Source organism: Equus przewalskii, chromosome 3, assembly GCF_037783145.1.
Source record: "Equus przewalskii isolate Varuska chromosome 3, EquPr2, whole genome shotgun sequence".
Classification (NCBI taxonomy): domain Eukaryota; kingdom Metazoa; phylum Chordata; class Mammalia; order Perissodactyla; family Equidae; genus Equus; species Equus przewalskii.
Window position 1 is genome coordinate 53,596,441 of NC_091833.1, and position 13,896 is coordinate 53,610,336.

Genomic DNA, 13,896 nt, shown 5'->3' on the forward strand with positions numbered 1-13,896 from the left:
TCTCTGAAGGTATATTCTAAATCTGTATCAGTTTTCAGTAAAGTCAAAAGAAGATTTTAAATAACTTTACGTCTTTCTTCATGTTCTTTGAGTTCCTTATATCTGCTTGATAAATATATTTTTTATTTCTGAAAATATGTCCTATGGAACGATTGAATCTCTGTTTTTGAAAACCCTTAGTAATAGTAAAGATATATCTTACTTACACAGTCCTTTGACTGTTATTAGGATCAGTCTGTGTTTCTCACTGAGTACTTTTTTGTTCTGCTTTGGTGAAGATGGGCATGCAGTGGGGTTATTAATAACATTAACTATTTTCACTGCTTTAATTTAAAACTAAATATACCTTAACGAAATCCTAATAACCTAACAGAAATGTAGGACTTAAAATTTTGATATTTTATATAGGTTCCATCTTTCTTTTTAAATTATCAGATTTATTAAATGAGAAGTTCAGAATTATGGATGGTTTGGTTTCCTTTCAGAGCACACTGGTAAAATGACAGATGTTCATGGTTGCTAACTACCTTGTTCCTACCTCTTGTCCTGCAGTACTCTGATACTCTGAAAAAGATGGATCCTGATCACTTGGTAGCATTGGTGACGGAAGTTATTCCCAATTATTCCTGCTTAGTTTTTTGTCCCACTAAGAAGAACTGTGAAAATGTGGCAGAAATGATATGCAAAATTTTAAGCAAGTATGTTAGTCTTTTAGAAATACTGTGTTCTGTTTTATTTTTGTCATGATTTACATGCTGTGTATTCAGTTTATTTAATAAGCACTAATTATTTCTTGCAGAACATTATATTAAATTGATATACTAGATTCTAAAGGCCTTGACCTTGAAGAAAGTTTAACTATGAAATTCACGTATGTAAAATAGCCAGAGAAAAATTCTAAGGCTGCATGTAAGAGAATGCTAACTAATATAATGGCTTAGTCGTCAGTGATTCTCAACCTTGGCTGCACAGTGAATCATCTCGAGGACTTTTAAAAATCCTACTGCCCAGGCTACATCCTAGACGATTCAGTGTCTCGGGGGGTGGGACCCAGGCATCATTGTTCTGTAAAGCTCCCCAGGCAAGTCCAGGATTCAGCCAAGGTCACCCACTGGCTTAGGTAGTCAAAGGACTGATCACTGTAATCCCTGTGGGGACAAATCATATCTTCAGCTTGATGTTCTCTTTAATTAAATATTGTTGCCTTTGTTTTCTTAGTAAACTTTGCACTTAAGTTGTGTAAATATTTAAGCTGAATTTCCTAAGTAATTAAGAAATTTATTGGTTTGTGATTTTATAGTATTTTAATATTGGCTGTGTTATACTCATAGAGATAAGTATAAAGTGACTTTTAGTATGAACAGTTCAGGTTTTTCTGCACCTGTTTGTCTCATGTTTAGTTTAATCTAATTTTTTTCAGACTTTTTTTGTCCCTTAGCCAGTGCTATATCACTACTCATAGACCAGTACTCAGGTTCTAATCTAGTCATCCTCCACCTCCCTCCCCATCGTGCTGTCGTGGATTGGTCTAAAATAGAGGTGAATTTGTTGAATAGCACAAAGGTGCAGATGTTTGAGATAATGTCAAGGAGTTTCCCGTTTCGGTAACTGATAGTCTGCCTTTACGATGATGATGTTGATTATAAAAACCCAAGGAAATTAAATTGTCATTGAGGTTTTCTCACCAATCACTCATTTTCTTAGAATAATTTAAGGTAGTGTAGCACTGGCTAAGTGATGTGGAAATTTAGAGCCTAACAATTGACTGGGAGACATGAGGTTTATTAGTTAGATCCTTGACTGATTTTGCCTTTTGATGATAATAGTTGATTTGAGTCATAAATATTTATGTTCAATACTGAAACACTTAAAAAATATGGTTCTCCATTAACGCTAGTTAATGAATTGTAACAGGTGCTTGATACTTTCTTAAAGAGATAGGAGTTAACACTTTCTTCCTGAAGGAAAACTTCCTCTAAAATATGTTTTCCATATTGCTGCTTCATAAGCAGAATGTTCTTAGTATAGTTTAGCCCCTTTTTTGGTGGCTGTTGACTAAAGTGTTGAGTCATATTTGGAGCAAAATTTTTTATATTATTCTGTAATTTAGATGTTTATGAAGTGAAATCTAGGGCTAAGTAGGTTGTGATCTCAGTGGTGGCTTTAAAACCTGATTTCTTGAGAGTCCTGGGCTATCAGCTTTTATCTTAATTATTTGCTTCCTTACATAAATCTTGGGGGAAGCAGGTGCAGCAAAATCACCTGAGAAGTAGAATATGGCTATATGTCTATTTAAGTGCAAAGACTAAAACAGGTTTTTCTCAAGGGATTGTCTCAATCTTGAGGAAAATTACTGTCTTTTTTGTAGCTGTTACTGCTTTTGACTTCTAAGTCAGTAAGTCTCTTAAACATTATTTGCTGACGACTGCCAAAGCTCCAGTCATAGAAGTTTCCCTAGAAATCTCCCTAAAAGTGATACGTCACTGCTGCTTAGCCTAGAATTCAGGCTAAGATCTCAGTCAACTTACTTTTCCATCTTTATTTCTTCTGCTCTTCATTCACCCTGTGATTCGTCCAAACTGCACTATTTCTCCTCTTCGCTTATGCCTTGAACTTCCCATTTGCATGCCTCTGATTGTGCTTTACCCTCTGCCTAGTATGCTGTTTCCTCTGCCTTCATTGCCAGCTCTCTACCACCTGTTCTTCAACACCCAGCTCAGACCTCAATTTCCCCACAGAACCCTTCCCCACGTAACCATGTATTATCTGGTCAGTTATAAATAATGTCTGCTTTCTCTAAAATTAGATGGTGATTATCCATATTCTCGCCCTTTATAAGACTTAATTCCTTGAGAAGGGTTCACGCTGTACATCCCTTTCAGGACCTGGCACACTGGCTGGAAAACAGTAACAGAAAGTCTGCTGCTGCCTACTCAGCGTCACTTCTCATTCTTGTGCTGATGACCCTTACCACTTTCTTCCCAATTCTTCATTGTTCTTTTGTCTCCTTGCCTTGCACTCCTCAGCTTGTTCTGTTGGCCTATGCAGTTAACACCCGACACAGCTCTCTATTCTTGAAGCAAACTAAAACAACTCAGGCTGTGTGTATTATATTTTCATCTTAGACTATATTTGTTTGCTGCTGGTATTCAGAAATTGTTGCTTTACAGTCAAGTAGTAGTTAGTTGTTCTTAGTCTTTCTTTCAAGAATTTAAAATAATAGGTGCTTCTGGATATGGAGACATTTTAGGATATTGTTAAGGCTTCTAAAATGCTAATGTTTATAGACAGTGTTTTACATATAGTACATATGAATTAATAATATATATGTTTCCATCTTCAGAGAAGAAAATTTATGGCTTAAAATAAGACAAATCATCTTCAATAAAGATGTATGTTCTAGTGAAAAAATAATGTTTTCTAGTGAAAAAATATTCTAGTGAAAACATCTGGAGCAAAGTCTAGACCTGGCATCCAGAGAGTCATAGAAAATACAGGAATGAACTTGAGGAAGTCCATGAACCCTCTGAGATTATATGCAAAGTATTGTGTTTATGTGAACATTTGTTTTTTTCCTTTGCTGTAATCAGATTTTCAGAGAGCTCTGTGAGCCACAAAAAGGTTGAGAGAGACTGCCTAAATAGTTAATGAAATGAGAGTCAAAATTCTAAGAACATTGTTTGTACTTATAGCAATAAAACTAATACATTTTTTTTAAAAAGAATGTTTACATGGCATGTACTAAATTTAAAATGATAGGCACGTTGTCACTGTAAGATCAAGGGTTCATATTTCTAACAGATGTTTTTCCTAGGGACTGTCTGAAACACAGGGAGAAAGAGAAGCAGGAGGTGATTCAGAACTTGAAGAACCTCAGCGGTGGCAGCCTGTGTCCTGTGTTAAAGCGCACCATCCCGTTTGGAGTTGCCTATCACCACAGTGGTTTAACGAGCGAGGAAAGGAAGCTCCTGGAGGAGGCCTACTCCACAGGCGTGCTCTGCCTTTTCACCTGCACATCCACCCTCGCAGCAGGTGTTAACCTACCAGCTCGAAGGTAAGATGTAAGTAACTGTTGGCCAGGCCCCAAACTTTCCAATTCCTAGCTCGCCAGGAGATTTGTTGTTGTTTTACTCTTTCTCACTACTAGGTGAGAATTTATAGATGTTTTTCCAGCATTTGCTGAGTTGATTGTTTGGTTTATTTCCTTTAATATTTTAATGAAAAACAGCATTAATAGATTTCCTGGTAGTATAATTCCTTCTTTCTTGTGTGCTCTCCATCTCTGGTTTTGGTGTTAGGGTTTATTATCCTAGTTGTATAGAAACAGTTGACAAGCTCTCCACCAATTTTATGATCTGAAAGAGTTTATTTAACCTGAGGATTTCCTCAATTGAAACCTTAGAGAACTCATCCATAAAGACTTTTGAGTCTAGTATCTTTTTTTAGAGTAGATCCTTGATTACCTTTTCAGTTATTACCAAAGTTATGAGCCTGTATAATTGATTTCTGCTCTTTATAAATTGTGACTTTAAAATTTGTGACTTTTTTTTAAATAAGTGGTCGGTTTTTCTCGTTTGTCCATGAGTGTTAAAAAAAAAATACGTATTTCCTGTTGGGTAGGCAGTTTTATATATCTCAATGAGATCACAGTTACTGTGTTATCAGCTCCTCTGTTTTCTTACTATTTGCAGTTCCTTGACCTGTCAATTTCAGAGAGGTGTGTTAGTCTCCCACTTTAATTATGGAGTTGTCAGTTTCTCCTGTTTGCAATTCTAGAAGTTTTTGCTTTGTATTTCAAAATTATTTAGGTATACAAAGATTTACTCCAAATATCTTATTGCTGAATTATACATTTTATCAATATGATAGGTCCTTGTGTTTCTCATTTAGTAAATTTACTTTGAATACTCAGACTACATTTCTTTTGCCAATTATAGCTTCATCCTTTCTTTTATTTTTGACTTCTGTCACTGATTAAGTTTTCCATTTTTCAGAAAATTAAAGGGAAAAAAAGGAAGTTATATATCCTACTTTTCTCATTCCAATTGTTACTGTTACAATTTCACAATTATAATCAAACATGTTTTTCTGTCATTTTAGAATCGATCAATAACTATATCCTCTCCTAAGCATAACGAGAATCTTAGCATTTGAATATTCTCCTGCATTGCCTCATATATGTTGCAATCACCTAGAATTTTAGTTCCAGATTTTTAACTTTCTTTCATCTTGGAATCAATAATATTTAAACTTACCTTAAATTATGGTTGTTTTTTTGCTTGCCACTGCCTCTTGTAACCCACATCTTCCTTCTGTGATTCACTTTTAATTTTGCCGTCCTTGAGGAATTATTTTCTAAATGCTGCATTGGAGGTAAAAATTTTTGAGTCTTTGCATAGCTGAAGGTGTCTTTATTTTAGCCTCACACTTTAACCCCTTGCTAGGAAAAGAATTCTACGTACAATTTCTTTTCTTTGGGGACTTGATAGTGTTCTTCCAGGTCTTTTAGGAGCCAGCATTGCTCATTTTTGTTTTTGCTTTGGTTTGCTGTTTTCTCCTCTCCAGAAGCTTTTAGACCCTTCTGTTTAACCTTAAAATTTTGTCATAGTGTATAATAATAGTTACAGCTCTTACGCTCCGTCCCCCATGTCATATCAGCCTTACATGCACTGACTTAACAGCTCCTCACAACACCTCTGTGAGGAAGGTCGTATTTTATTATCCACATTTTGTAGAAAGGAAAGCTAAGGCATTGAACAGTTCAATAACTTACCCAACTTCATGCCCAACGAATGAGTTTCAAAAATAAGGTTTGAACCCAAGAAATCTAGTTCAACAATCCCAAGTATCCCAGCTTAGCCACTTTTCATTCATCATGCTTAGCAATGTGTACATGCTCACAACCTGAAGTGTGATGCCTCTCTTCATCTAGAGTAATTTTTTCGGTTATTTCTTTCATTGTTTCTTTCCTTCCATTATCTCTGTTCTCTCCTTTTGTAACTTCAGTTAGATAGGATTGAAGCCTCTTGGGTTGAGCTTTCACATCTCTTAACTTTTCTTACACATTTTTCAATCTACATGAGCTATGTGATTTCTTCAACTTTGCCTTCTGTATAACAAAATGTGTTTTGTTTTTTTGTTTCGTTTTGTTTTTCTGCAGGAGAAGATTCACTCTAAGCTAACATCTGTTGCCAGTCTTCCTCCTTTTTTCTTCCTTTTTCCCTCCCCAAGCTCCAGTACATAGTTATGTATAGTTGTAAGTTCTTCTGGTTCTTCTATGTGAACTGCCATCGCCACAGCATGGCTGTTGACGAATGGTGTGGTTCTGTTCCCAGGAACCGAACCCAGCCGCCAAAGCAGAGCACGCCACACTTTAACTGCTAGGCCACCAGGGCTGGCTCCAAAATCCGTTTTTAAGTGTATCCCATTAACTAGGTTCTTTCATTAGTCAGTCCTTCTATTGAATTTTTAAATTAATTTAAATTTTTTCTTAATTTCCAAGAACCGTCTTCATTTATTGCTCTTTCTTTATAATAGTCTGCTCTCATATTGTAAATACAATACCCTCTAGCTTAGGTTTAGTGCACTCCACTTCAGTGGCCCGGGTTCACAGGTTTGAATCTCTGGCACAAACCTACACCACTCATCAGTCATACTGTGGCAGTGACCTACACAGAAAGTGGAGGAAGATTGGTAACGGATGTTAGCTCAGGGCTAATCTTCCTCAGCAAAAAAAAAAAGAAAAAAAAAATTTAAGTTTTTTCTGTTCACTGTATTATCTGCTTCTAACAATAATACCTGTATTATCTGCTTCTGTCAGACATTTATTCTTTATGTTCTTATTATTTTTCTTTTATGTTGTTATTTTTCTTCAAGTGTTTGGTAATCTTGGCTATCCATTGAGATTTATAAATAAAGAGTAGGTTGGTTAGTATAGGCAAATGACAGATTTCTCTCACATTCGAACAGGAAAGCTGGCTAATGACTTCTATATATGTGAGCAGGATTGAAATAACCATTTATATAGGTCAAAAACAGTTGAAATGTGCAATTTTCTATAGTTGACAACAGTATAAATTCATAAACAAACATGCATATGTTGGTGGTACCTGGTCAGACTTTTCATTGACGGAGTATAAAATCAAAAATCTTTGGAGACTGTTGATCTAGTGGATTGATCATAAGATTTGCAGCTAAGCAGCCTTGAGTTCAGATCATGGTTCCGGTAATTACTAGTTTTGTGAATTGAGGTAAGCCACTTAACTTGTCTGTGCTTCGGTTAGCCCATTTGTAAAAAAATAAAAAGAATATTATTACCAAGAATTTTTTAAGAATTATAGATAAGGTACATAAAGAACCTAGGACATCATAGATTCTTGGTAAATAGTAGTTATTTATTATTTTGAGTTACTATGTCATCATGTTTAATATCACATAGATATAATGACATTATTAAGAGTTTAAAAATAGGTGGTAATGCTGTAGATGGAGTATCACTTTGAATTAATTTTATTAATTCCACAGAGTTATTTTAAGAGCGCCCTATGTTGCTAAGGAATTTTTAAAGAGGAATCAGTATAAACAGATGATTGGCAGAGCCGGCCGTGCTGGAATAGATTCTACTGGGGAGAGTATCCTTATATTGCAAGAAAAGGACAAGCAAAAGGTAATACTCCCTCTGCTTGTTGATTGGTTGTTTGGTCTTCTTTTTTTCGTCTTTGTCCTGGCCCTTTTATAAGATCATCTTCTAAAAATTAATTGTTAATATTCCTTTAAATAATGTTTTCTTAATCTCTGTGATTAAGGCTTAGGAAGAGTAGTTTGAATACTTTTGTATTTCAGGCAAATAATGAAAAGTATTTTCCATGTTTATCTTTCTTCCATTTTTATAAGAACACCTGCTAAATTCTAATTTTTTTTGTCTTTATGTTTTTTATCCCTGCCTGCCTCCACAAGATCTATGCAAAATATAAAATTTTATGTGGAACACCATTTATTTCTTGTAATAACACCAAACATAATATTGCTTTAACTTCTGTAGGTATTGGAGTTAATAAGCAGACCATTGGAAAACTGTTATAGCCATCTTGTTCAAGAATTCACCAAGGGAATCCAGACTTTGTTTCTCTCTTTGATTGGTTTGAAGGTAATTTTTAATATTTTCAAATCTTATTACTATTACCTGAATTAATAGAAGTTAAAAAGTTATGAAAAGGGGCCGGCCTGGTGGCACAGCAGTTAAGTTCACACGTTCTGCTTCAGCGGCCCAGGGTTCGCAGGTTCGGATCCCGGGTGTGGACATGGCACCACATGGCAAGCCATGCTGTGGTAGGCGTCCTATGTATAAAGTGGAGGCAGATGGGCATGGTTGTTAGCTCAGGGCCAGCCTTCCTCAGCAAAAAGAGGAGGATTGGCAGCAGATGTTAGCTCAGGGCTAATCTTCCTCAAAAAAAAAAAAAGTGTGGAAACTGTAAAGTATGAAAAAATGTTAACTTCTAATGTGGAAAAGAACGATCTTTGACATGATAATTATGAATGTGGATTTATATGTGCATTTTTAATCCTTTGAGTTGTAAGGAATATGAACAATCAACAAATCATAACTGGGCACCCATTACAAATGAGAGATACTATCAGGGCTACAAGGAGCTGTAAAGACATGTGTCCTGCTGCGGGATAATCCAGCATCTCTGCCCTTGTGTAGAGTAATGTTCGTCTGTAGTCCTGCGACCATTCTAGGGTATTATAAACATTGTGGCATCAGTATAACCCTTATCAGGCAGAAAATTTAAAAAAAAGAAAAAGGTACAACAGGAATACTCTTTTTCCTAAGATTAGAAATTAGCTCTCTTTTTTAGGGTTACTCTTGACTTGAGTTAAACCTCTTTTTTAGGGTTATTCTTAAGTAAATTTTAACTTTGTGCCCTGGTCACTTGGCCACAGAGTGGCAAAGCCAAGGTTTGAATTCAACTTTGTCTAGCTACAAAACCAGTGCTCCTAACCCACTGTGCAGTTTACCTTCCTTAACCTGAACAGTTTAAGTGAAAACACAAAAGGCAATTAATGAATAAAAGATACCATGAGACAAGCTTTTGAGTCCCTTCAGATGCATGGTGAAATATTATAATATCCCCTGGTGGTTTGGAAGAGTGAAAGTCTACAGGAAGTAAAAGAGTTAGTGCTGGGTATTGAAGGAGATAGAGGTTTTAGATGAGCAGAGGGAAGGGCTAAGCCATTCCAGGTACTTAAAATAGAATCAAAGATGAGAAATCTTAAAATGATGTGAGGTGACAGTCAGTCGACTGATGTTATAGCTGTAGAGGAGGGCTGAAGATCCTGGAGAGTAGAAGTTGGGGGGAAAGCTTGGGCCAGACTGTGTGCTGTAGATTGAGGAAAATGGGAGAATATGCTTAAATACCAGACTGAAGAGCTGTGACACGGTCACTCTTCGGTGAAGAATTAGTAAAAGTGTTCTTTGGTTGTTTAGAGCAAGGGCTCAAATATCGCACAGACCTGTGTCCTGGTCCCAGCTCTGTCTCTTATTACCCTGGGCAAGTTACTAACTCTCTCTTGAACCTCACTCAGTTGCCTTATGTATGAAATGGGGATGATAGTATGCAGAAGTATTGCAAGACTAGTTTGGAAGCGGTTGTAGTAATTCATGTATAATGTAATAAAGACCTGCAGTAGGAGGATTGCCAAGGAATTAATAAAGGAGGGAGAGAGATCTTGAAGATCATCAAGTCTTATTACATTTATATGTTAGATTAGGTAACAGACTCAGAGAATTAGTGATTAGTTTAAGGTCATTCGATGAGTTATGATTTAGATGGGAGTATAATCAGGTTCCTGCCTTGCTGGCTTGTACTCTTTCCAGTGTGCCATTGTGTCTGTGGAACACTCACCAAATGCACATGAAGCATTCATCAAGGTGGACCATATTCTAGGCCATAAAACAAGTCTCAGTCAATTTCAAAGGATTGAAATCATATACAGTATGGTATCTAATGACAACAGACTTATAGTATACATCAATAATAGGAAGATATTAGGGAAATACCCAAATATTTGAAAATAAATAGCATACTTTGACCTGTAGTCAAAGTAGAAATCACAAGGAAAATGAGAAAATATTTTGAATGGAGTGAAAATGAAAGCAAACATATCAAAATTAGTAGCATGCAGCTAAAGAAGTGCTTAAGAAGAAGCTTGAAATGCTTATTAGAATACAAGAAAGATCCAAAGTCAGCGACCTAAGTTCCACTTTAGGAAGCTAAAAAAACACATGCAAAACCCCCCCACAAAGTAAGTAGAAGGAAGGATGTGATACAGCTAAAATTAGGAATCAATGAAATAAAAAATAGACAAACAAGAGAAAAAATTAATGAAACCCACAAACTAGTTCTTTGAAAAGATCAGTAAGATTATTGATTGAATTGATGAAGAGGAAAAGAGAGAACATATAAATTACCAATATCAGGAATGAAAGGAGGGTCATCACTAAAGATCCTGAAGATACTAAAAGGATAGTAAGGGTTTATCCTTGAATAATTGTATCCTTGAACACTGAAAAATGAATTCAATAACTTAGATGAAATGGAGAAAATTCTTGAAAGACGCAACTCCCAAAATCAACTGAGGAAGAAGTAGAAAATCTAAACAGACCTGTATCTATTAAAGAAATTAAATTTATACTTTAAAACCTTCCCACAAAGAAAAAGCTAGGCCCAACCAATTTCACTGGTGAATTCTATCAAACATTTAAGGAAGAAATAATACCATTCGTTCACATGTCCTTCCAGTAAGTAGAGGAAGAGGGAACAGTGCTCATCTCATCTTATGAGATCAGCATTACTCTGATACCAAAACTAGGCAAAGATAAGACAAGAGAAAACTACAGGCCAATATCTCTGGTAGACATAGATAAAAAAAATCCTTACCAAAGCGTTGGTAATCCAGCAACACATTTTAAGAGCAATATGCCATGAGCAATCAGTTTATTCCAGTAATGCAAAATTGGTTTAACAATTCAGTCAGTGTGATTATCCCTTTGACGGAATTCAACACCCATTCATGATAAAAATTCAACAACCTAGGATTGAAAAAGAACTTCTTCAACCTTCTAAAGAGTGTTTATTAAAAAAAACTATAGGTAACATCACACTTAATGGTGAAAGACTAAATGTTTTTCTTCCTAAGATCAGGGAAAGAAAAGATGTCTGCTCTCACACTCCTGTTCAACATGTATCAGAAGTTGTAGCCAGTACAATAAGACAGGAAGAAAAATAAAGGCATACAGCTTGGGAAGGAGGAAGTAAAACTGTCTTATTTTGGTGACATTGAGTTCAAGAAAAAGCCAAAGGAATGTACAAAAAAACTAGAGTGTAATTAGCAGTATCACAGGATACAGGGTCAATGTACAAAACTCAATTGTGTTTCTATATACTCGCTACAAATAATTGGAAAAACAATTCCATTTACAATAGGATCAAAAAACCTGAAATACTTAGGGATAAATTTAACTAATATGTATCAGACTTATACACTGAAAACTTTAAAGCACTGCTGGGAGAAATTAAAGAAGACCTCAATAAATGGAGAGAGATACCATGCTCGTGAACTGGAATACTCAATTTTATTCAGATGTTGCTTCTTCCTAAATTGACCTATAAATTCAGTGCAATCCCAATCAAAATCTCAGAAGGCTTTTTGGAGAAATCGCAGGCTGATACCGGAATTTATTTGGAAATCCAGAGGAGTAGAATAGCCAAAAATAATGTTGTAAAGAATAACAAAGTTACAGGATTCATACTACTTGACTTCACGACCTGCTGTAAAGCTTCAGTATTCAAGACAGTGTGATATTGGTGCAAAGATAGATGTATAGACCAGTAGAACAGTGAGTCCAGAATTAGACCCACACATACATGATCAACTAGGGTGCCAAGATATTTAAATGAAGAAAGGATAATTTTTTTGATAAATGGTGCTGGAACAATTAGATATCCACATGGGACAGCAAAAAAATTAACCTTTACTCTTACATCACACTGTTCAGAAAAATTAACTCAAAATGAATCATAGACCTAAACTTAAAAGATAAAATAAAACTTCTAGAAGAAAATGTAAGAGAAAAATTGTCCTTTCTTTGGGCTAGGCAAAAGTTTCTTACGTGGGAAACAAAAATCATGAAAGAAAAAAAATCAATTAAATTGACTTCATCAGAATTAAAATTTCTCTTCAAAAGTCGTTACTAAAAACAAGAAAAGGCAGGGGGTAGTATTCATAATACATACATCTGAAAATTATTGTACATGTCACGAGTTAAGACTCAGCAAAAGGCAATAGAATTGGGAGAGAGTTGGAGCTTCCCTTGAGACCAGGGCACTCCGGTAACAGGGAGACTGGGGAACTGTCTTGGCCACAAGGGTGTGGTTCTACCCGCCTGCTGATGCAGGATCCGCAGGGCATAGCTGCTGCATTTCAAGTCTGTTTTAACAGCTGGAGCGCAGCAGCAAGAAGTCCAGGCAGCAGTGGGTTCAGGTTAGCAGGTAAACAGCTGGTGTTCTAAGCCTGCGCACGGGAGGCAGGACTTGAGCTGCTGGGCCCTGATCTGAGGACAGGCCATCTGGTTCCTCCTGCTCCTCAGGTAGGAGTTCACAACACAGCTCTAGTTGTGGAAGGAGGCTGGAATTCCAGACAGGGTGCAGAACCAGGAAAGTCTTTACAGTTAGAGTTGAAGCAGAAGTCAAGTCCTCTGGACTGGAACAGCCAGGTGGGATGGGGTGAGAGGCAAGAAGGGCAAGAATGTGAGGTCAGGAGGCAGGAGGGTAGAGGTGAGCCTCTGCTGATGGAGAGACTAGGTCTGTACTTTGGGGGAAGAGAAAGAAAGTCCAGGACTTGGTAAGAGAACATACCATTTGGGCCATAGGATTCAGGGAGCCTCCAGGTGTTTATTTATCACACTCATGTTTCAGACACCCTCTAGACACTTTATATGTTTTATCTCTGATTCTTACATGCCTTTGAATTAAGTAATTTAACTCCCCTTTTGCAAAAAAGGAATCCGAGGCAAAGAGAGGCAGGTTGTGTAGGCTGCTTTCGACCACATCCCTGCACTCGGACGCTCTGGGCCGCGCTCCCACAGTCTCTTGCCTGGATCACTGTAATTGTCCCCTGACTGGTCTCCCTGCATCCACTCTGCCCTGCCTTCCCACATCTCTCCAAATAATTCTTCACATGGATTGATCTTCTCAAAACATAAAATCCAAATGTGTAACCCCCTTCTGCTTAAGATTTGTCAGTGGGTGTTTCCCTATGCTTTTAGGATTAAGCCCAAATTCCTTATCATGGTCTAAGTGGATCCAAAATCCACTGTGGGTTTGGCCTCTGGCCATCTCTCCATCCTCATCTCTCCCCAGCCTTCTCACACCCTGCACTTTAGTCATACTGGCCTTCTCTTTTCCTGTCTCAAACACACTATGCTCCCTCCTCACCCATCTCACCTCCCCGTCTCCAGTTTCATTCCCACCCCCTCCTTTGTCCCTTAACTCCCACTCAACCTTCAGATTTTAACCGTTGCTCCCTCAGGGAAGCCTCCCTATGGCTCTTGGTCCAGGCAGTCTGTTGTGTGCCTTCTAGAACCACGTTCCTTTCCTTTAGTAGCACCTGACAGTGTGTAATTGTATTCTTGTTAGGACAATTATGTGGCTAATAATTTTACCCCACTGGAATAAGCCCTGCGAAAGCAAAGGCCCATGTTTATTTTCGTTTATCACTGAATCCCAGGGCCTGGCATGTGGTTGGCACCTGGTAAACACTTAAATTAGTGAATGAATTGACTTTGGAGTTGGGAGTGGGTGAACGTGCAGGTTGGAGCCACAGTGGAGAGTGCAG

At 37.1% G+C, this 13,896-nt stretch overlaps 1 protein-coding gene across 11 annotated transcripts in view; it reads left to right on the forward strand.

The window, feature by feature from the left end:
• Positions 1-13,896, forward strand: part of HELQ (helicase, POLQ like) — a 50,861-nt gene that overhangs the window by 13,821 nt on the left and 23,144 nt on the right. For 9 of the 11 annotated variants that reach the window (XR_544427.2, XR_011538128.1, XR_011538133.1 and 6 more), the window contains 4 exons: positions 553-698; positions 3,815-4,054; positions 7,525-7,666; positions 8,042-8,146. Coding sequence is in view for 4 of the 11 variants with exons in the window: in XM_008517196.2 (XP_008515418.2) it covers positions 553-698; positions 3,815-4,054; positions 7,525-7,666; positions 8,042-8,146 (633 nt within the window). In the remaining 7 variants the exon portion in view is untranslated. Of the gene's footprint in view, positions 1-552; positions 699-3,801; positions 4,055-7,524; positions 7,667-8,041; positions 8,147-13,896 lie in introns of those variants that run through there. The other 2 variants (XR_011538130.1, XR_011538132.1) reach the window with 2 other exon arrangements.